At 37.4% G+C, this 21740-nt stretch overlaps 1 protein-coding gene across 1 annotated transcript in view; it reads right to left on the reverse strand.

Moving 5' to 3' along the window:
• Positions 1–6048: 6048 nt before the first annotated feature.
• The window catches only part of UBE2N (ubiquitin conjugating enzyme E2 N), a 31097-nt gene continuing 15405 nt past the window's right edge, over positions 6049–21740 (reverse strand). The window contains exons 2-4 of the mRNA XM_069490044.1: positions 8752–8998; positions 8421–8561; positions 6049–7732 (exon numbers count right to left, since the gene is read on the reverse strand). Of these exons, the coding sequence (XP_069346145.1) occupies positions 7692–7732; positions 8421–8561; positions 8752–8998 (429 nt within the window). The 3' untranslated portion in view covers positions 6049–7691. The remainder of the gene's footprint in view (positions 7733–8420; positions 8562–8751; positions 8999–21740) is intronic.

Here is a 21740-nt window from a genome sequence, read left to right on the forward strand (position 1 = left end):
ATGTTCAAACATTCAACTTAACTGCATTCATCCTCTGAGTGAAAACCTGTCTGGCATTCTAAAGTACTTTTATTGCGCTCCCATTGATAATCATACTCACTATCTCTTACAAGCTGTACATTTGTATGCTTCATTTATGATCATTTGTAATTACTAGTGGAATTACTGGGTTAAAAGGAACTGCCCACCACTAAGTCAGTACTCCTGGTGCTACACAGTATTTACAGCCACTCCCCATCGTTTGCATCACTGCCTGCGGTCTACGTCCCCTCCCTCCACCACATGGAAAAATTGTCTTCCACGAAACTGGTCTTTGGTGCCCAAAAAGTTGGGGACAGTTGCTGTAGCATATGGTTGTCTTATTTATTGCTCTTTTCCCCTCCCTGATGAGGTGTTACAATTATTTTAATGATCAAGGGCTGACTAATAGAATTACTTTGTTCTAATATGTTGCAGATACTTTATGCACTACTGTCACTTTAATTATTGCAGCTGTGTTTTAAAGGGTAACCAGTTAGGCACACAACCCCTATTACTTTCCAAAAATAATACTCTACCCAAGATGAATTTTAGAATCTTCATGTAAAAGTCCTATTCAAATGCCATTTCGATTAGGAATAAATAGGTTGGAGGAAAAGAGAAAGCTTGGTCCTTTCCAATGTTGTCTTCACCTTGGAGTACAAGAATTCTCTGCAGGTCTCTTGAAGCAGGATTTTTTAGACAGTCACACAGCACTAAACACATAATGAATTGGTTGTAGCTACAATGTTGCAATGCAGGTGATTCCACCTTAAATGAAGCTTCCAACCGAGTTCCATAAATTCTTATGCAACCTTTAACAGCAGCTGCACAATAAACCAGTCATCCTTACACCTAGTATTGGTGATAACAGCACAGAACAAGTTTCTGCCCTCAAGGAGCATATATTCTAGTGGGGTAGACAGACATGATGCGTGTAGATCTTTGTTTTTACATCCTTAAGTACCTTTCAAGGTTATAGGGGTTTTGTTTGTTTGTTTTTTTGAGACAGTCACACTCTGTGGCCCAGGCTACAGTGCCGTGGCGTCAGCCTAGCTCACAGCAACCTCAAACTCCTGGGCTTAAGCAATCCTTCTGCCTCAGCCTCCCAAGTAGCTGGGACTACAGGCATGTGCCACCATGCCTGGCTAATTTTTTTTTTTAATGTATATTTTTAGTTTTTCAGATAATTATTTTTTTTAGTAGAGGCAGGGTCTCGCTCTTGTTCAGGCTGATCTCAAACACCTGACCTCGAGCCATCCTCCGGCCTTGGCCTCCCAGAGTGCTAGGATTACAGGCGTGAGCCACCGCGCCCGGCCTATAGGTTTTTATTATACAGACTTACACCATTTTAAAAAACAATTTCTTTAAAAATTATCACCCTCTACCAAATACTTAGCAACATTTAACATGGAGCTGTATGACAAAAGGTTGAAAGGTAGTCTCATCCCTGGTGCTATTTTCTCTCCTCATTTTTAAGACCTTCCTGACTGGTGCCACTGGCTAAATTCTAGCTGAAAGATGAGAAGGCCCCTAAGGCCTACCTGAGCAAAACACAGCAAAGACCTAAACACCCAAAGGTTCCATGTCTTTTTGTCAGGAACTAGTCTAATTCCTCCACTTTGATGTGATTTGAACAAATTACCATCCCTAAAGTTACACTTCTGCATTTTGTAACATCTGACAAAACACCCCCCAACAATACGTGAATTACCACTCTCTCCAGTCATATTCTTGGTGCTTATCAAACAGCAGTATGAGACATTAATAAATGTATGGCAATTCTTCTTGGTTTTCTCCATTTTTACTCATTCATTCCTTAGTAAGTTAGTGAAATGCTTTATTGTAGCCACATTTATTTGGAAATCAGTGTATTTCATCATGTTGACCAAGTAAATATACTGGGAGTTCCACATACCTACAGGAATGTGGACAAAAGTTTATGTACCAACATAAACACTAGAATGGAAGCCATGGAAATAAAATGCCCACCAGCAAAAGGGTAATGGTTGATTTATACCCATACAATAGAATATTATAGTTATTATATTCAGGTAAAAATGATGTGTAAACTGACACAGCCTTTTGGAGAGCAACTGAGTTTGACCTGCCAACATTTAAAATGCACATATAACCCTTTCATTACAATTCCGCTTCTGGGAATCTAGTCAGCAAATGCCTGGACAAGTTGCACAACCAAAATACGGTCAGAGATATGTTGTAGAATTTATGAAATTGGTATCAATTTTATGTATAAATGGGACTAAATTATGAGTATGATTGAACAAGAACACTGTATACAGCATTTTGTTTTGTGCACATATTTGCATACACTGAAAAGGCTTACGTCACTTTTCAAAAAGGAGCTTGTGCAAATCTGATTTTTTAAAAAAGACTGGTTTTAAAAATGTTTTGAGAAATTAATGTGAAAATGTTCAATCTCAATGTGAAAAAAATTGGACTTGCTATATGCTCAATTTGTACATAATTTACCAAAATATGTATATAAGAAAGGGGAAAACCACAATTACCACAAACTTTTTCTCTAATCCTTATCTGAGTGACAGTAATGTATTACTTTTGAGAGGGTGGGGAGGAGACACTCATTTGGTCCTAACAAGAGCTGGAATTTCTGCCAAAGGAGGGGGTTGGGAACTATAGCCTACAGGCCCAATCCAGCTCACAAGCTCAGAATGCTTTTTACATTTTAGGTGGTTGAAAATATTTCTGACAGGTGAGAAGTAACAGAACACAGTATGCCCATTTGTTTATAAATTGCCTATGGATGCTTTCTCACCTCACTGGCAGAAGTGGGTAGTTGAAACAGACCACACTTAATAGGAACAATTTTCATCCAGCTCCCGGTTTGGCAGCCAGTGGGAACCTGCCCAATGTGTACCATAAAGCTAGAGCAAAGCCAACTCTTGGAACAAATCCAATTTCCAACCTCGATGTTGAAATGGTAACTAGTACAGGTGAGAGTGTACACATAAGGAACCAGACAAAGCATCAGCAGTCCAGGTGGTGGATTAGATTTTTATTTATACCTCTCTCAGATTATTACACTCAACATGTTATGTTTTTGTTACTCTCATATAACCCCTTAAGATAGGCAGCATGCTAAAGAGCTAAATAAATGTTATCCCCAACTCAAAAGTACACATTTTCAATGAAATAATATATTTCTCAAATGGACTGATGAATTACGTGCCCTATTATGGTATTTTATCTTTTTTTGGGGGGTGGGTGGGCAGCTTTTCTAGATAAGGTTGCATCTTTAAACCTTTGATGTGGACAGAGTAGCCAAAAGATTCCTAAACCATTAAATAGAAAAACAGAATCAATTCCTATCATTCCATTGCACCATTTCGTTCCACTCGGTTAACTGTTTATAATGTCTTGTAGGGCACCAGATTTCCTTTCCCATTCTCCTTAAAACGAGGCTAAACCATTGTACCTGTGGCTTTTATTAGTATATACTGACTTGTATTTAATCTTATTTTTATTTATTTATTTTTTTTTTTTGAGACAGAGTGTCGCTTTGTTGCCCTGGCTAGAGTGAGTGCCGTGGCGTCAGTCTAGCTCACAGCAACCTCAAACTCCTGGGCTTAAGCGATCCTACTGCCTCAGCCTCCCGAGTAGCTGGGACTACAGGCATGCGCCACCATGCCCGGCTAATTTTTTCTATATATATTTTAGTTGTCCATATAATTTCTTTCTATTTTTAGTAGAGACGGGGTCTCGCTCTTGCTCAGGCTGGTCTCGAACTCCTGACCTTGAGCGATCCACCCGCCTCGGCCTCCCAGAGTGCTAGGATTACAGGCGTGAGCCACCGCGCCCGGCCTAATCTTATTTTTAAATGCTACTTCTGAGATTGTTTTACAAGGATGCTCTTCATCTAGAGCAAGGTTTAAGTTAGTTCTATATACCTGTGGTCCCCAACCCCTGGGCCACAGAGTGCTAACAGTCCGTGACCTGTTAGGGACCAGGCAGCAGAGCTCCACTGCGCTCCCTCCCCCGATTCATGGAAAAATTGTCTTCCCTGAAACTTAGGCAGGGAGGCAGGCAAGCGAGTGAAGCTTCATTTACAGCTGCTCCCCACAGCTCACATCACAGCCTCAGCTCCGCCTCCCCCTCTCTGGTGCCAAAAAGGTTGGGGACCACTGCCATATACAGTTGGCCCTTCTTACCTATAGGTTATGCATCTACAGATTCAACCAACCACAGATAGAAAATACTTGGGAAAAAAAAACTGAACATGTATTTTTTTTTTTTTGGTTGTGATTCCCTAAACAATACAGTGTAACAACTATTTACATAGCATTTACATCGTATTAGGTATTATAAGCAATCTAGACATGATTTAAATTATACAGGAGGATGTGCATAGGTTATATGCAAATATTACACCATTTATGTCAGAGACTTGAGCATCTGCAGATTTTGATATCCAAGGGAGGTCCTGGAACCCATCCTTCATGGATAACAAGAGATGATTTGTACTTCAGATCTAAGATATTATTAGGTAGCCTCTGAGACTTGAGGGTAACTTTGTGATCTGTGGAAGCAAATCACAGCAAAGTAGACTACAACAAAACAAAATAATCAAAAAACAAAGCTCACATCAGCACCTCAGGATGTCAGAACAGCCCTCAAATGGGCAGAGTTGATACTCAAGAAAGTCCCCAAGAGAAAGCCCCATGCCATTCATTTACCTAATCATCCCCAGCACGTAGTAGGTACATATTAAACACTTTTATTTGAAAAATAAATTGTTTCCTTTAGCTCACGGACTACAAAATCAAAGGCTTACGAGGGTAGGTGGGCTGGTAAGGGACTCTAGCCAACTGGCAAGTAACTGGGTAAGAGGAAAACAACATGGCTCTTCCTAGGGTAGCTGCTACTCAGCTCCTCCCATACACAAAGGTGAGTCAGGTTCACTGTTGCCAGATCCTCAGATCATTCAAAAGTTACCAGAATTACGAACTTCAAACATGAAACTCCCAATTTTTAAAAATACTGGCATGAAATTCAAATGTTTTAACCAACCACACTGTATGGATCCAGGCAAACAGGGCCACAGGCCAAATGAAGCTGCCAGTTTCCAACCTCTGCCGTGAGTCCTAATAAAGCTCAGTCAACCCACTGGTTGAGAAAGCGAGTCTTATCAAAACAATGAGGACCCATATCAAAACTGCAAAGGAATTGTGATGCCACGAAATTAGGAATTCACTGCATTTGAAACAGTGGTTTGTTCCATTTCTGTACTTCTAAAACTCATAACTCAGTAGACATCAATTAGATATATTTTTGTGGTGTGTGCAATAGATTTCAATCTGAAATTTCTTTTCTCTCTCTCTCTTTTTTTTTTTTTTCAGACAGAGTCTCACTCTGTCTCCCAGGCTAGAGTGCAATGGCATCATCATATCTCACTACAACCTCAAACTCCTGGGCTCAAGCGATCCTCTTGTCTCTCAGACTTCTGAGTAGCTGGGACTACAGGCATGTCCCACTACACCAGGCTAATGTTTCAATTTTTTGTAGAGATGGGGTCTCGCTCTTGCTCAGGCTGGTCTCAAACTCCTAAGCTCAAGCAATCCTCCAATCCTCCCACCTTGGCCTCCCAGAGTGCTAGAATTTAGGCGTGAGCCACCTCGCCCCACCTCAATCTGGAATTTCATAGTGTGTAAATCACTATGTGATACTAGCTATAACCATGAGCAATGCTACTTACAGTAAATAATGTTGATCTTTAACTGCTTGAAGTCTGGTGTGGTTCATTCATTTTTTAGAGTAAGATCCCGTTTCCTTAGCTTGGCCCTTTAAGAATTATTATAAATGGCAATTGCTGTTATTAGTTTTAAAATTTACAATATTAGGGTTATTAATAATTTTATTCTGAATTAAACTAACATTTGTTACCAAGCAATGCATTTATTTGGAAGGATACCAGTTACCAGTCATCAAAAGCTTTTGTATGTTGAAAATGTAATTTTAATAGATAATTCTTCATCTTACATAGGAGCACAATAAAATACACCACATTCTGAAGAAACTCCAGAATTACGAGAATAAGAATGAGGAAAATTCAGATGGGCTACAATATCCATTACCTTAAACTGCAAGAGACAAAGGTTCCAACCTGAAGGTTAACATTTACATATTTATGACTGGCTACATTTATGACTTTAAAATAACAAGAATCAGGATTTAGATAAGGAGAGAGGTGGGAAAGAACAGTTTCATGAAGGGAGGAACTCTGTCAATGAAGAAAAAAATTACTGAATACCAAATTAAAGAATAAAAGGAGCTCCCGCAGAAAATACTAGAGAGATGAAAGCAAGAATCATTAACTGAGGATTTGATGCTCTCAAAGGAAGAAACCTTTCTGATGACACTTAGGCAAGCTGGTTGCTTGAGATTTGCTCATCAGGTTTATAAGGAAGACTCGCAAATGCCTCAGCAAACCCCAAATGATTTATCAGCTCGGTCTTTCCTGGTAACACACACTAATGGTTTACACATGAAATTTTCAGACAAGAACGAAGAAAAAGGTCATAACCCAAATTTGACGCAAAAATGTGGCACATGTGAAAGTCCTTACATGTCGGTCACAACTGCTTTCTTTGTTAAGACTGTCCTGTACAGTAATTTTCAAACATTGTGGCAAGACACCAATGATCGTCTAATCAGACAACACAAACACATTTATTTCGAATTTCTAAGAGGTAAAAAAAGGTCAGATACTGATGCTTTATGCATGCTCAGGGCCAGTTATAAATCCTCCATTCACTAATATCTTACACAAATTTGCATCAGTGAAAAGAAACTGGCAAAATCCACCTCTTGCTATTCAATTTGTCAGATGGTGAAGACCAAAACAGAACGTTCCATCAGAGTTTTAATTTTTAAATACGATTGTCACATTGGGAAAATGAAATAAACACAGTAAAATAAACTGTACAAAGGCAAAGTAGAATAACAAAAAATATTTTACTAAAACATAAGATTTACAGAAGTATCCAGACAAGCCATACAAAATGGTCACAAGCTTTTTTTTGAAGGGGGGAATCTACACTCGACAGCAAAGTCACAATGTTATTAGTGAGGGCTGTGATGTTTGTTTAATGTTCCCATTTTGGTTCAAACAATCAAGCTTGTCCATCTATAGCGTCTAAATAAAGTTAGACTTGGCTAGAGAGCATATTCTAAAGAACTGGTTAGCTGCTTTTAACCAATGCAATTAGATCACCATAAAAAGGGGGAAAGGAGCTCATAAAATTAAAATAAAACAACCTCCCCCCTCAAAAAAAAAATAAGATAAAATAAAGAAAAACACCCACACCCCTGCAGCTAACCCTGACAACTATCTTCATTCACAGTGCTTTATACTTAAACCATGATGGGGGAAATGAATAAAAGCAGAGAGGGGCCACTGCTTTTAAACGTTTCGCAACATTCCAGATGATACTTCTAGCCTCTGCTCATGCTTTACAACAGTGAATCAGGACAAGACATAGATTTGCTAATGTGCATTTAATCACCAAAGGACTGAAGATGTCTGGGCTTTTATTCTGTAATGTTTCTAAGACTGTGTCCATTAAATGCAAACAAAAAAGGAAGAAGTCTTGGCAGAACGGGAGAAGTGATGCACACTTGATGATCGGATCGATTTAAATATTATTCATGGCATATAGCCTAGTCCATGCTCTAGCTGCAGACAAAAACAAACATGCAATTATTATTTTACTTAGTTCAATATGTTATTTTCTAAACTATAAATAAGAAAATGAACACTATTAAGTTAATTATGGAAATGTCACACTATAATCTCTTAAATTCACGCCATTTTCTATAAATTGGATTAGGGCCAAAAGATTTTCTCTATATTTAATTACCACAACACTACAATGAAATCCAGAAGTTCTACAAAATTCAACAAGATGAAGAATTGCCCCTTTCATTTCTAGATATTTAATGCTCCCTCCTAATTTTATTAAAATCTGTAGCAGGAAGAAGCTTGCTAATTCCAAATTCTCTAGCTACAAACTGCTGCATACAGATTACAAAAACAGGTCAAAAGAGTTCAAAAGTTTTCCAGAATCTTTACATGCTGCTAGATGAATGGTAGACACTTGGTATTTGTTAAATCAGGTGTAGTTATAAAAAGAGTCCAAGAAGATTTCCCAATTATAGGTTGTTTTTAAATCTGGGGGTCCAAGAGCAGGCCATAGTGGAGCTTGAACATCTTTTGTTAAGAGGCATTTATATACTATAAGCAGGATCTGATTTATTATATTTTTTTCTTTTCCTTGCCAAGAGTTTTTTTAAGTTTTAAAAATGGTGGCATAAATTTATTTTTAAAAGTGGAAGAGTTATGAAGGAGAATGAATATTAAATACCTGTTTCTATGGCTTGGGCTTCGTTGGTCTTCCACTGCTCCGCTACATCATTTGCTAACGGATCATCTGGATTGGGAGCACTTAACAAAGCCTGGATTGATAGCAGAACTGTGCGGATCTGCAGTGCTGGGGACCATTTATCTATGAAGGCAAAAGGCCCAGTATGATAAAGCATGAAAAAACAGGCCCAGAACTGCTGCATTTCCCTCCCACGGACCTCTGTGGTCTTGGTAAAAGACAAGATTACAATGTTTACATTTTAAATATGGAATGCTTTAAAGAAAAAGGAGAAATCTTAGTAATAGCATATAATGATAAAGGTAACACTTACCTTTCAAAATATCTAAACATATTCTTCCCAACTTGTCTACATTAGGATGATAAATTTTGGTCATGAAACGTACTTTAGGAGCTGCCATTGGATATTCTTCTGGAAGGAATAGTTCAAGTTTAAAAGTCCCTCCCTCAAAGGGGGAATCCTGGGGGCCAGCAATGACCACATGAAAATAACGGGCGTTGCTCTCATCTGGTTCTGCTTTAATGCCAGGAACTGGTTCCGCCAGCAAACGCTGGGTTTCCTACAACAGAAAAACAAACACATTTGTGAAACAAATGTCATTCTGCTAGACAAAAAAATTAAAATTAGAAAGTTCATCTCTTAGAATTAGACATAACAGAACCTCTCTCCAATTTTCCAATAGGTTTTTATTTAGCTGATAAAATGCAAAATTTAAAAAGAAAAGGGACCATTTAAATAATTATAACCAGCTGAATGCAAATACAACAAATATTTACGAGGTATCATACATTCTGGCTACAAATATGTTGATAATAAAATTAGGTTAATGAAACTGATTTTTTACTTAAGTAAAAGAAAGAAAATAACACTAGGATTACCACATAGGTAAGGCAACTTGCTCTAAACTCAATCAAAACCATGCTGTTTAAAAGGTAAATATTAGTTTTTAAAACCACTGAAAGTTTCCCCTCGGAAAAACATAATGGAATGAAGGAGGTAAGAACAAGTCTAGGCACCTAAACAGGGCCAGAGAAATATATATAACCATGCTGGATTAGTCTAAAATAGATAATTAACCTAAAAGGGACCCTTAATGCTTCCAACAATCATACTATTAGTTTCTTTTTTTCATCATTCTCCCTCCCTCCTAAATAATTCTATCATTCTTTCTCCTTTCTCTTCAAACCTCCAACATCTCCAATGTTCATATCCTAACTTTTGGCTGACACCCGGCCTCCTATTTCACAAGAAAATAGAAACTTCCATGAGTACCCACAGGAGCTTTGTACACTTTGCTGCATATGTGCCCATATGCTCTGCCTCTTCTCCTGTTACTATATGCCACACATCTAACCTGGTCAGCAAATTATTTCAGAAAACTTCAAAATCTATCCGTGACTCAGGCGCTTCTCACCATTCCACTGCTCTCAGCAGCTCTCACCTGGCACACTGTAACAGCCTCCTAACCTGTTCTCCCTGCTTGACCTTGCTACCCCCTCCCCGTCCCGGGGCCAATTTTCCACAGACACTTTAAAAGTCAAAGTCCTTCTAATGGACCCCCCAAAAGAGGCTCTATATGATCCCCTCACTCCACTTGCCTCTCTGACTCATCTTCAGCTATTCTTCCCCAACACCCCTCCCACTCTGGTCCAGCCAATAATTAGCTTCCTTGTAATTCCTTCAACCTGCCAGGCATCCTCTCACCTCAAGGGCTTTTCATTTGCTCTTCTTCCCCTAATTTCTATATGACTTGCTCCCTCAGCTTCTAAGATTTTCATTCAAACCTGTTTTCTCAGTGACGCCTCCATAACTGACATTGCAAACCCCATTGCATCCTGCCCCACACTTTCCTATCCCACTCCCTACTTCGTCTGCACCACACTACTAGCACATCACATACCTCACTTATTATGTTCAGAATGGAAGCTCCAGAGGACAGATCAGAGTCTGTTTTATTTACTGCTGTACCCTCATCATTTAGCACAGTGCCTGGCACCATAGTAGGTATTCCGTAAGTACTTATTGAATCTATTTGATGTTATAAAGAGAGGGGACCGTGGCTCATGTCTGTAATCCTAGCACTCTGGGAGGCTGAGGCAGGAGGATCACTTGAAGAATTCGAGGCTAGCCTGAGCAAAAACAAGACCCCAACTCTACTAAAAATAGGAAAATTAGCCAGGTGTGGTGGCATGCACCTGTAATCCCAACTACTTGGGAGGCTGAGGCAGGAGAGTCACTTGAGCCCAGGAGTTTGAGGTTGCTGTGAGCTAGGCTGACACTATGGCACTCTAGTCCAGGTGACAGAGTGAGACTCCATCTCAAAAAAATAAAATAAAATAAAATGAGAGGGGAATGAATAAACTATGAGAATTTCATCTTTAAAAACATCAAAGCAGGGTTATTTTCAAAGCAGAAAGTGCACATCATGGGAAGAAACAGTATAGCTTATATTTACTCTTAGCCAGAAAATGTTAATATTTAATATGCAAATTGACAACAGTATATATAATCTGCTTATTAATAATATGTTTTCAACATTTTGAATGGGCACATGTAAAAAAGTTTAGAAAGTGTTCTAAACTAGTAATTAAGCTTTTAGGTATGAAAATTAAGATGAGAATATTTTAGTTACACTGCCTTCACTTAAGAAAAATTATACATCCTACATTGTTTCATTCTACAACTTACAGTGCATATACTAAAAAAAAAAAAAAAAAAAAAAAGACTTCTCTCTCAGCACAGTAATATACTGAAAAAGTCATGAGATGTAAATAAAATCGATAGTCCTTCCCCAAAATGTATTAAATCCATGGCCATTTAAATTAATGTCTTTTGTACTTTAATTTGAGGCTAGTTTTTTTTTTTTGGTTTATTAGTTTTGTTTTAATCATGACAATAAAAGGGCAAATGAGAAACTGAAATGCTGTGAACCACTTTCAGCAAAATGTTCTTCTTAAGTTCAAAGTTAAAAAATTTTTAGAGCATTAAAAAGCTCAAGAGACAATAATGAAGCTTCTCCCCTTGAGAACTCCTCTACAAAAGAAGCTGGTCTTCATGTTGGTAAAAAAAGTAAAGATATTAAGATGAACAGCAGGAGTGGAGGAATGAGAAAAGAACTGGATCGTAAAATTCCTTGAATGCTGGCCTCTCCCCATCTCTGGTCCTCCTTTTGTTTTACCCTACCTAGGTCTTCATATTTTTAGAAGCCATAAAGAGGGAGACTGGAAAAAAAAGAGAGCCAGGGTCCAAGAGTCCCAAACCACCACCCCCTGGTTACACAAAGTAGTAGCAGCTCTATTTAAAGCTACAAAAAGCTAACAGAAGGGCCTCCAAGAGCATATCCCAAAATAGCTTCAAAATCACTCCCAGTACACACTGGCACAGATGGATGTGGCATGCACTTTCTCATCTTCAGCTCACCCTCAAAAATCAGATATTCTTTCTAAAGAATGTACATATTAAGCACACCATGTGACCTGATCAATCATAAGATTTAATCAGAACACATTCTAGAATAAGCTTGTAAGTGTGGAAAACATTTTGAAATAGTTTTTATATGTTCTCAAGTTCTAATGGATTTTGACACAACAAACTGATGAACAATTATTTCACTAAACAATGTTGATTTCCCAAAGAAACCCAGAGCATAAATTGTGGGAGGAAAAAAGAATGAAATCCAAACCAAATGGAACAAGTCTCAGATGCTAGCATCTGAAAAAGTCTTACCCACAGAATACTGATGTCAACTTTTTTTCCCTAAAAAGGCAAAACCTGGGTAGGAAATAAAATCCTTCCGGCTACTACTCAACACATGGTTAACTCTAAAATACCTTTTAGTTTTATACTATTGTTTGGTAGAAAGACAATGAAGTACCATATGATTTAACTCAAGAAGTAAAAGGCTCAAATCCCTACTACTTCACTTCTCTGTTTCTCAGCAAGTATTAATGATTTACATTGCTCTGAGCCTCAGCTTCCTCATCTATATAGTTAACATTACCTCTCATGCAGTTACTACAAATATCAAATACAGGAACTGTAAAAGTATTTGACAAATGAGATCACATATGAAGGCCACAGGCTCATACAAAAAACTCAAAAGAATGTAGGGAAAATCTCAAGATTTATTAAATAACAATGTTTTTAAAGAAAACAGTAAAACTTTTAGTTACATTCTGTGACCCTACTATGTTTGAAAGCAACCCAAAGATGGAATCCCAGGTAGAACTGAGGTCAGGGCCATTCATAACAGAAAGTACCATAGACTATGCTCAGGAAATTAGTTACTAGAGTAGAAAAGGAAGTTCATAAAAGAGTAGGGTATGGATTTAAATGGCAACAAGATTAAGTCTTAAGGAAGGTAACTCATCTAATAGAATGAGTATAATAGCTAATGCCATAAATACTTCAAATACCACATCAAACTGATCATCTATTGGGACTTGAAGAGCAAACCCCAGAATCACACTATAGAAAACTACATTTGACATTCTCTCAACTAATCTCTATTCACCAGGACTTTTCCCAATTTTAAGTTCAATAATAATTTGTTCTCAGTATGAAGCAATGTAAAGTCTTTTATGCTCTGTATACCACCAATGCATCATGTCTATAGTAATTAGCTTTTTCACATTTAGAATATTCTCTGAAACACAAAACTGAAAAATATAACTAATAATGCCAAATAGAGATCCTTTAGCTCATCTCAAGAACTGTCTGATAATTTGATAACTCCACCAATTTCATCATTGCAAAAATGTTATAAAATTGAGAAACGCTTCAATGCCTACTCTGTCTATTCCAACCTCTGTCACTTTGTCTTTAAGGGATTCAAATATATTAACAAACGGGCTCCTTTTTTGGGATTACTATTATAATAAAGCAAATGTCAGTTCTTCATTATGTATACAATTGTAAACTACTTAAGGGAATCTGCAAGTTTACCCTCTATATGTAAGTGTCCATTTTTAAAATGTTAACCCTATGGATGTTTTTTAGTGCATGTTCCAACTTCAATTTATCTATAAACCTTGTGAATTTTACTGCATGATTTTGCATGATGTGATGATTTTTTAGAAACACATATCTCATTATAATAAAACTGTATTTTAGCTAGTATCAGAAACAGAACTAAAGTTGTGCTCAATCTCCTCACTTCACTACTTCCTTACTAATCACAAGGCCAGTTAGAGGACACCAAGATAAAAACGGAAAATGAGTACTTTTCTCTACAGCAGTGTTGTCCTGCAGAAATATAATGCAAGACACATATGCAATTTAAAATTTTCTAGTAGCCACCACATAAAAAAAAAGGTAAAATCAATTTTAATTAATTTTATTTAACCCAATATATTCAAAATATTGTTTCAACATGTAATCAATATGAAAATTATCAATGATATATTTTACTTTTTTCACATTGCCTTTGATGTTCAGTGTTTATTTTACACTTATAGTAATAGCACATACTAACTTGAGAGTTTATTTGGAGTTTCTAGCAGGGGAGCGCATCTACTCATATACCTTGACCAAAGAATGGTCCTCCTCTATGACCCAGTATGAACTGGGGAGGACACAAATGGAGCAGTGAGGGAGGAAGGGGACACCCACCTAGCCAGCCAGATGAGCTAAATCAACCCTGGCGATCAATGGGGTGGCAGATGTCACAAACAGATCGCCCTTATATCAGCACATACCAATTTGAACAAGCCACTTTTCAACTGTTCAATTGACTACACAGGGCTAGTAGCTACCACATAGGACAGTTAAACATGAGATAATCATGTTATAATGATGTTACTGACTGTTCATTAAGAATACTTTAACTTATTACATGTAGTGGGTAAAATTTTGTACAGAAACTATAAAGCATCACTATTTTCCCCTCAAAAAGTTCTGCACATAATGTCAGACCATCTGAAATCACTAGTAACAGGAATGCATATAGGAGTTACTGCATGCTGCAGTCACAAAATTGTGTTTGAAAATGATAATCTGTAGCAATTAAAAAAAAACAGTGAATGAACAAAAATTAATTCAAACAAGCCAACTGCACCAAGGGCTAATCACTGAAGAATAATTGTAACTTTTACAGTCCACACTACCCCCTAGTGGACATAAGAATAATCTACTTATTTCAAATTCCTTTCTTTTGCAAATGAAAAAATGGACGCTCACAAAAGTTAATTATTTTACCCAAGTTCACCATTTTTAAATTACACTACATGATTACTCTAGCAAAATCAAAACAAGGTTAGCATCCATCTGAACATGTCCTTGAAAAAGATCTATCCTGATCTAGATCCCAAAAGCAAATAAAATGGAAATAGCTTAAGAAAACCAATAAAAGCAAACCAAGCAAAACTAAGCTAATTTTTTATTTCCTTTCTGCTTTCGCCTCTTGTGCCTGTCTTGCTACTAAACTGCTTACAATCCCCAGATAGGCTAACTGGGGCCATGAGAATTTCTTGAAAACACTTATCTTGAAGTTAGACGAGAATAATGATTCTCAAGGCATACCCCTCTCCCTTTTCTTCTTCTACTACTTTCACACACTTAAACCTCAAGATTTTTCTGGATGGCAGATTCAGAGAAGGAAAAATGTCAGAAGCTATTTCACAGGTTCCAAGTACCAAGATTAAATCTGAGAATATTTTAAACCAGGGTATCCCTTTGTTGAAAAGCTGTATTTCCAGTTGAGTTGATAGGAACCAGGTAGGAAGGTACTTTCTATACCACTTGGAGTAAAAATCAAGAGATGTGACCAGATGACTTGGGGTAGAAATCTCTACATCCTAATTTTGACCCTCAACCCCAAACCAGATCAATATTTCTGTGAAGTTCAATGAGATGGAAATGGAAACTTGAGAGTGAGAGGGACTTCTGAAAGGCCAAGTATATATGACCAGGTTGTTGTTTCCTGTTCATGACCACCACTCTGCTTACTATAACTGGCACGGTAACTCTTGGTTTACTTGTCAGACCCTAAACTATTTGAAGATGGGAATCCCAGCTAGCAAATGGTGGTAAGTGCTAAATAAATGCTTGTTTCGTAAGTAAATGCCTGCATGCTTAGGTACCACACAGAGCTGATGAAAGGGATTACTATATCTGCTGTGTTTGTTGGTAACTTCCACCTTAGGAATAACATTTAAGATTATTATTCATCCGGTTATACTGTAGTCTGTGTTTATTCCCCCTTACCCCAGTCGGTAAGCTCCACAAAAGCAGAGACTACATGCAATTATCGAGCACTGATCCTAGATATGCTGAAAATCAATAAAAGCTCAGTAACAGTAAAATTTAACTGTGCCAAATACTGATTAAGTGCTCTATATGTATTAACTCATTTAATTCCCATACTCATTTTACAAATGAGGCACTAAGAGTAACCAACCAAAGCTAGCAAATGGCAGAGCCAAGATGCAAATCTAGGCTGTTGGGCTCCACTCAATCTGACTTCAGGGCCTGTTTCTTAATCTCAATGTTATACACGAAGACATTTAAAACTATATGAGCAGTAAAGGTCAAATGTTCAGAAATAGCACAGCAGTTAAGGAAGGGCTATTTTCAGCCCTTCATAATCATGAAGCGCTTCATGAAAAAGGTAAATTCAGCTATGTTACTTAAATGGTTTTTTTTTTCTTTTTGAACTGGAAATTGAAAAAGTATAGTCTTATTAAAATAATGTACAAAAATTTGCTTTATGGTATATACCGTTTTGATCTGGAATTATCTATTATATAACAAACCCTTTTGCCTATCTTCGATATTGCATAAAACTATTATGCTCTAAAATGTTCTTGTGACTCTGAATTTACTAATAAATATTTAACTGCTTATTTTGTACCTGACTTTGTTGTACTAACTGAAAGAGTAAAACAAGGCCCCTTGTCCCTAGCAGTTTATTTCATTGTTAATATTATATAAAGCATACATAAGTCAGTCTTTGAAAGATCCATTTTAGAATTGGTATGTCAAGGTCTCAAACAAGGTACAGGAGTTAGTATACTATATGAATAGCAGGACTAGATTAGGGGCCTATTATGTTCCTATTTATTTCCAAAGACATTTTTAAAGTTTTCTGGATAAGAACTTTAAATCAAAGTCTTTAAATTTCTATCCTTTCCTCTTTTTCAGGAAAGATTTCCAAATATTGGCATCATAGCTAAAGATGGTATCAACTACTTCATAAAACACTCAAATTCTCGGTGGTAAAAAATATCCTTTAAATACTCAGCATTGTAATTAGTAGACCCCTGGTAGCTAAACCTCTCCATTTTCTGTTTCCTAATTTGATGGATGATATAAGGCTTCATTGTTTGAACTAACTTGATCACCAACTCAAAAAATAAAAATAAGACTTCATTGATTTGAATAATGTAGCTGTCTTTCTGTCTTAATGAACTCCATGTCTCAGGAATGATTTGACACTGATATCTCAGAACCCTGAATGAAAAGAGAGAGGACCTAGTTTAGCCATTGGGACTGTTGTGTGCCATGGTCCCTACTTAAGGCACTAATTAACAAACCCACTGCGTCATTGTAGATTCTAGGAGTTGGTATGTAACTTAGTAGGTGAAGTAGAAGATGATCTTCTGTATTTCTTGAATGAAAATTACGGAAATTTTTTAAAAGCCTGTTTCTGAATGGTGAACACTAAAATCATGAGCGATGTATTAGCAAAAACCAACGAACCTGTAAAAAAAAAATTCAGCTTTTATACATTAAAAATGATGTGGACTGTGAGTTTTTCTTTCTTAAAATTTTAAATGGTTATTTGAAGTTGGTAATTCATTTAAGCCCCTTATGTGTAACTTTAGCCATTTGTCTATGTCTGTTAAACAATGGTAAAAATTTCCCCATTCATTCATAATTCCTTTTTACCTCCCCTTGCCAGTATAATGTTGAAGTTGGGAGCTTAAGACTGTAAATTTGAAGTGACTGTTGCAGAAAATAGAAAAACTTAACTATGGCCACACAAAAGGACTACCTAGCAGCATTAAGGGCAAAATGAGGTTTGTAGAGGGGCATTTGGCATTCCTTCTGGCCACCTCAGAGCTAAAACACCCTTGTGTTTAGCAATTAGCACCCTCACACACACCTTTATGGATCCCCATCTCCCTCAGGGAAAGCTTAAGTCTTACTTCCTAACTCTCTCGCAACTAAGTATGTGACTTAGGCTCAGTCAAAACCCGTGCACTAGTAGCAAAGAAAGAAGAATGAATGCATTCTGGATAGAATAGCAGTAGTTACCACTAAGACAGCAATGGAAGAGTTCTAGTGATAGCATCCTGTACTTGGCATCAGCAATCCCACTGCACATACTGCAGAGTGAGTTTCACACAATGACAGCAGTGACATCTCCACCATGATGTAATTCTGAAGCTTGTTCCTGGCTGCCTTTCTTTGGCCCTCCTGAAGATTGTGTGAGGTACCTAATAACTCTTAATAAATACCATTTCTGCTTAAACTAGCCAAAGTTGGTTTCTGTTGCCTGGTAACAATACAAAGTCTAAACTAGATAGGGAAGGAAGAGAAGAAAAAGTGAGCATTAACAGACCAGAGGTGGGGAAGGTTGAAGAGGTTAAGAATCTACACATCTCTCTGGGATTAAATGGGGTCAAAAGAGGGGAGCACACAAATCACCTCATCTCTTTATCAAAGAATTTCTACCTAGTTTAAAAGCCTTCAAAGAGGGAGCTAATTTTACACTAGAGAGCTAAATTTAACTAGGCAGCCTGGTACACCTAGTAGAGAGAAAAAAAAAAACACTCAGCGCCAGCACACCTGAATTTAATTCCAATTTTAATTGTACCAATTTGCTATGCAACCATATACAAATCCTTTACCTCTCCAGGCTTCTAAAACTGAGTCCCTTGAACATTTCAAGATATTCTCTCTAGTACTAAAATTGACTGAACACTTTTTTATTTTTAGAATGGGTGAAATCTTATTGCTAAATGCTTACTTTGTATCCCCAACATTTATGCCAATATTCAACAGCTAAATAAGGAAGAAATTTGTTGCTAATGGCACCTGCTTTTTTCCTCCAAGTTTTTTTCACTTGCTCATTAAAAAAGATTTATGAAATTAACTTAATGCTTTTCTTTCAGGTTACTTCTGGTTTCAAATGCAGCAATCACAATAAGATTTAATGCCCGAGGACACCCCATTAATAGGAAAGGCCCATGACAGACAAGAACAGATGGAAGCAAAGCAGTTGAATTTTTCAGTGAGGCAAACAAAAAACAAGTTACAATCAATCCAGATTTATACTCTCAACCCAATTGTGCCACTGACACAATTTTGTCCAAAATCCAAACCATCACAAAAAATTAAAATAGTCTTTCACACTCTGCATGCTAATTCTGAGATAAATTAGGAAGCATTCACTTATTAAGGAGTTGTCTCCCTCCCCAAAAGCATCCTTTAGCAGGGCCACCACACCACACAGCTTCAGGAGAGGACCATTCAGACTAAATATAGTCGGCATGCATGATACTCCTTGGAGTTATACAGTGAACTACTTAAATACTTTAGATTAAGGAATAAGACTTCAATTTACCAGCTACAAAAATCAACTTTATTACTGTCTAACTCATGCAAAATGGATGACATATATGATAATTCTAATAAAGCTGAAATGCATTATCTACCTGAAACACCCCATTTTCCTATCCAGTGTTTATATATGAGCATTCACTGTGCTTTCAAAATCTATATTTCACTTCAGAGAGTTATGTTTAATGTTATTTACTTTGTGGGACATAAATGACAAACAATTTTTCCGCACACTAAGATGTTCATTCTTTTTATGTTAACAGTGAAGCAGCATCTTTGCAAAATCAGAAAATGGAAATAACCGACACCATAGAAGGCTTGGTATTATGTTAGGCTCTGTTCTTTACACTCTAATCCTTCCAGCCACCCTAGGGCTAGATTAGTATACTAAGCAGATAAAGAAGCAGAGAGGTCAAATGAAGTTGTCCAAGCTCATATTTGGCAAAGCTAGAAGTCAAACCCAGGAAATCTGGCCCCAGATTTTGTGTTCCTGCCATATATATACACACACATCCCTACATTCCCTAAAACAGTGTTTTCCCCTAGAGAATTAGGAAATAAGGCTAACTCATTTGAGCCTAAAACATTATTTTAGCAGCAATTCTACCACCCTGAAAGTCAACTGTCAATTAAGAGGTAAGCAACAGATTAAATGTTATTGAATACTGTTGGAAAGTAGGGGTACACCTTCCCTAAAAAGCCATCTGCTACACACTTTGCCACCTTACTGTCTCCCCAACTAAACTAGTTCCTAGAGGCAAAGGCCCAGGTCTAATTTTGCAACAGCATTGGGGATGCAAAATTAGGCCCCCAATGCTGAACACCATACAGTGTGTTTCACATTCCTTACTGGTTGAATGAACAGATTAACTACAGAACTACTGAGAGCAAGCTCACAAAGGAAAGAAAATTATTGACTCGGTAAAGGAGAAATTCAAGAACTTCCAAAAATGGTAGGCCTGAGGTTTCAGAAGCCAGAAGGTAGCTGTAAATGGCAGGAATATGCAGAAAAAATTAAGACTTAAGATTCCAAACCCAATCTTTACAAACTATTTCACATTTTTGCTCAAAAGCCTTGGCCTTGACACTGTCCCTACAGGTCATACACAAACATACATTCAATCTTTTATTTAGAGTCGGGGTCTCTGTGGCCCTGGCTAGAGTACGGTGGCGTTATCATAGCTCACTACAACCTCAGACTCCTGGGCTCAAGCGATCCCCCTGAGTAGACTGAACTACAGAGGTTTGCCACCATGCCCAGCTAATTTTTTCTAATTTTAGTAGACACCAGGTCTCGCTCTTGCTCAGGCTGGTCTCAAACTCCTGACCTCAAATGATCCTCCTGACTCAACCTCCCAGAGTGCTAGGATTACAGGCATGAGCCACCATGCCCAGCCTCAGGTCATACACTTTTAAAAGGACCAAATATGAAGCACCAGAGATACCAGTCTTATCTTTCTTTTGCCGTTCTCTAGCAGCTTTGATAATCTAATAATCATTTTCCTCAATTTAAAAAAATGATCATCTCAATACTGACTGGTTGACATATTAAAGATTCTGCCCTCTATCTCAAGGTTTCTGGAACAATTTGAAATGAAATTGCTCAAACCAAATTTGTACTGGGTTAGAGACCTTAATATTTCACAAATTACAAATTTGGTCTTAAAGCTGAACAGTATTAAGATATCCAGCTGATGTAAATAACAGATTTTGTATTCTGTGATTTCAGAAGATTATTTTGTCCTGTGCCACTAAACCAGAGGAAAAAATAATCAACAATTTAGATTTTAAGAGAACTGAAATAAACACAGATGTACATACTGGGGCAGATGTATTATGACAGAGCACCGGTGCTATAATACTAGGTCTAATTCATCCACTGAGTCTCTGAAACAACTCAACAATACATTTAAAGAATACGGACACCGGACTCTGTTCCTGTTAGCAGTGCAAGCCAGCAACATGAGATTATATGAAACTTTGTCCAAAAAAACCCATGCTGCGAAGTCATAAAAATTACCCTTAGAATAAATGATTTAAATAGTGCATGTAAACAATGGTTTCCTTGAGGAATACCATTTTGTAAGATGGGCCTGTACTACTTATCCAAAAAAGCAAGAAAATAAAATCACCTAAGGAAACTGAATGAGAATTTTGAGTAACCCTACTGTGAAACTGACAATGTCTCATTATCAAGACAATCCTTAATATTCAAAATTGAAAAAGATAAAAAACAATGCTAATATTGAATGTTGAGAAAATTGGCTCTCCCGTACATAGCTGGTGGGATTATAAATTGGCCCAACCTTTAACAATTCCACTTCTTAGAATTTATCCTAAGGAAAAACTGTGGATGTGCTCAAAGGTACCCCTCCAGAAATCATGATCACAACAAAGTCTATGGGAAAAGGATGCTGTAAAAAAAAAAAAAGATGCAGATGTTTATGGTTTAACACAAAAAAATTCATTCTCTAGAAAGTGAAAGCACAGTTCAAAACAGTATAATCTCCTAATTAAGCTCTGCGCCGCAGTGACAGAATGTTCTATGTGTTAACTGAGATGGTGGTTTCACAGCCGTATACATTCATCAAAACTTAAATTATGGGCCAGGTGCAGTGGCTCACGCCTGTAATCCCAGCACTGTGGCAGGCTGAGGAGGGAGGATCACTTGAGGGCAGGAACTTGAGACCAGCCTGGGCAACAGCCAGGCTCCTTCTGTAGAGAAAAAAGAAAAATAT

The sequence above is a fragment of the Eulemur rufifrons genome, chromosome 16, assembly GCF_041146395.1.
Source record: "Eulemur rufifrons isolate Redbay chromosome 16, OSU_ERuf_1, whole genome shotgun sequence".
NCBI classification, from domain to species: Eukaryota; Metazoa; Chordata; class Mammalia; order Primates; family Lemuridae; genus Eulemur; species Eulemur rufifrons.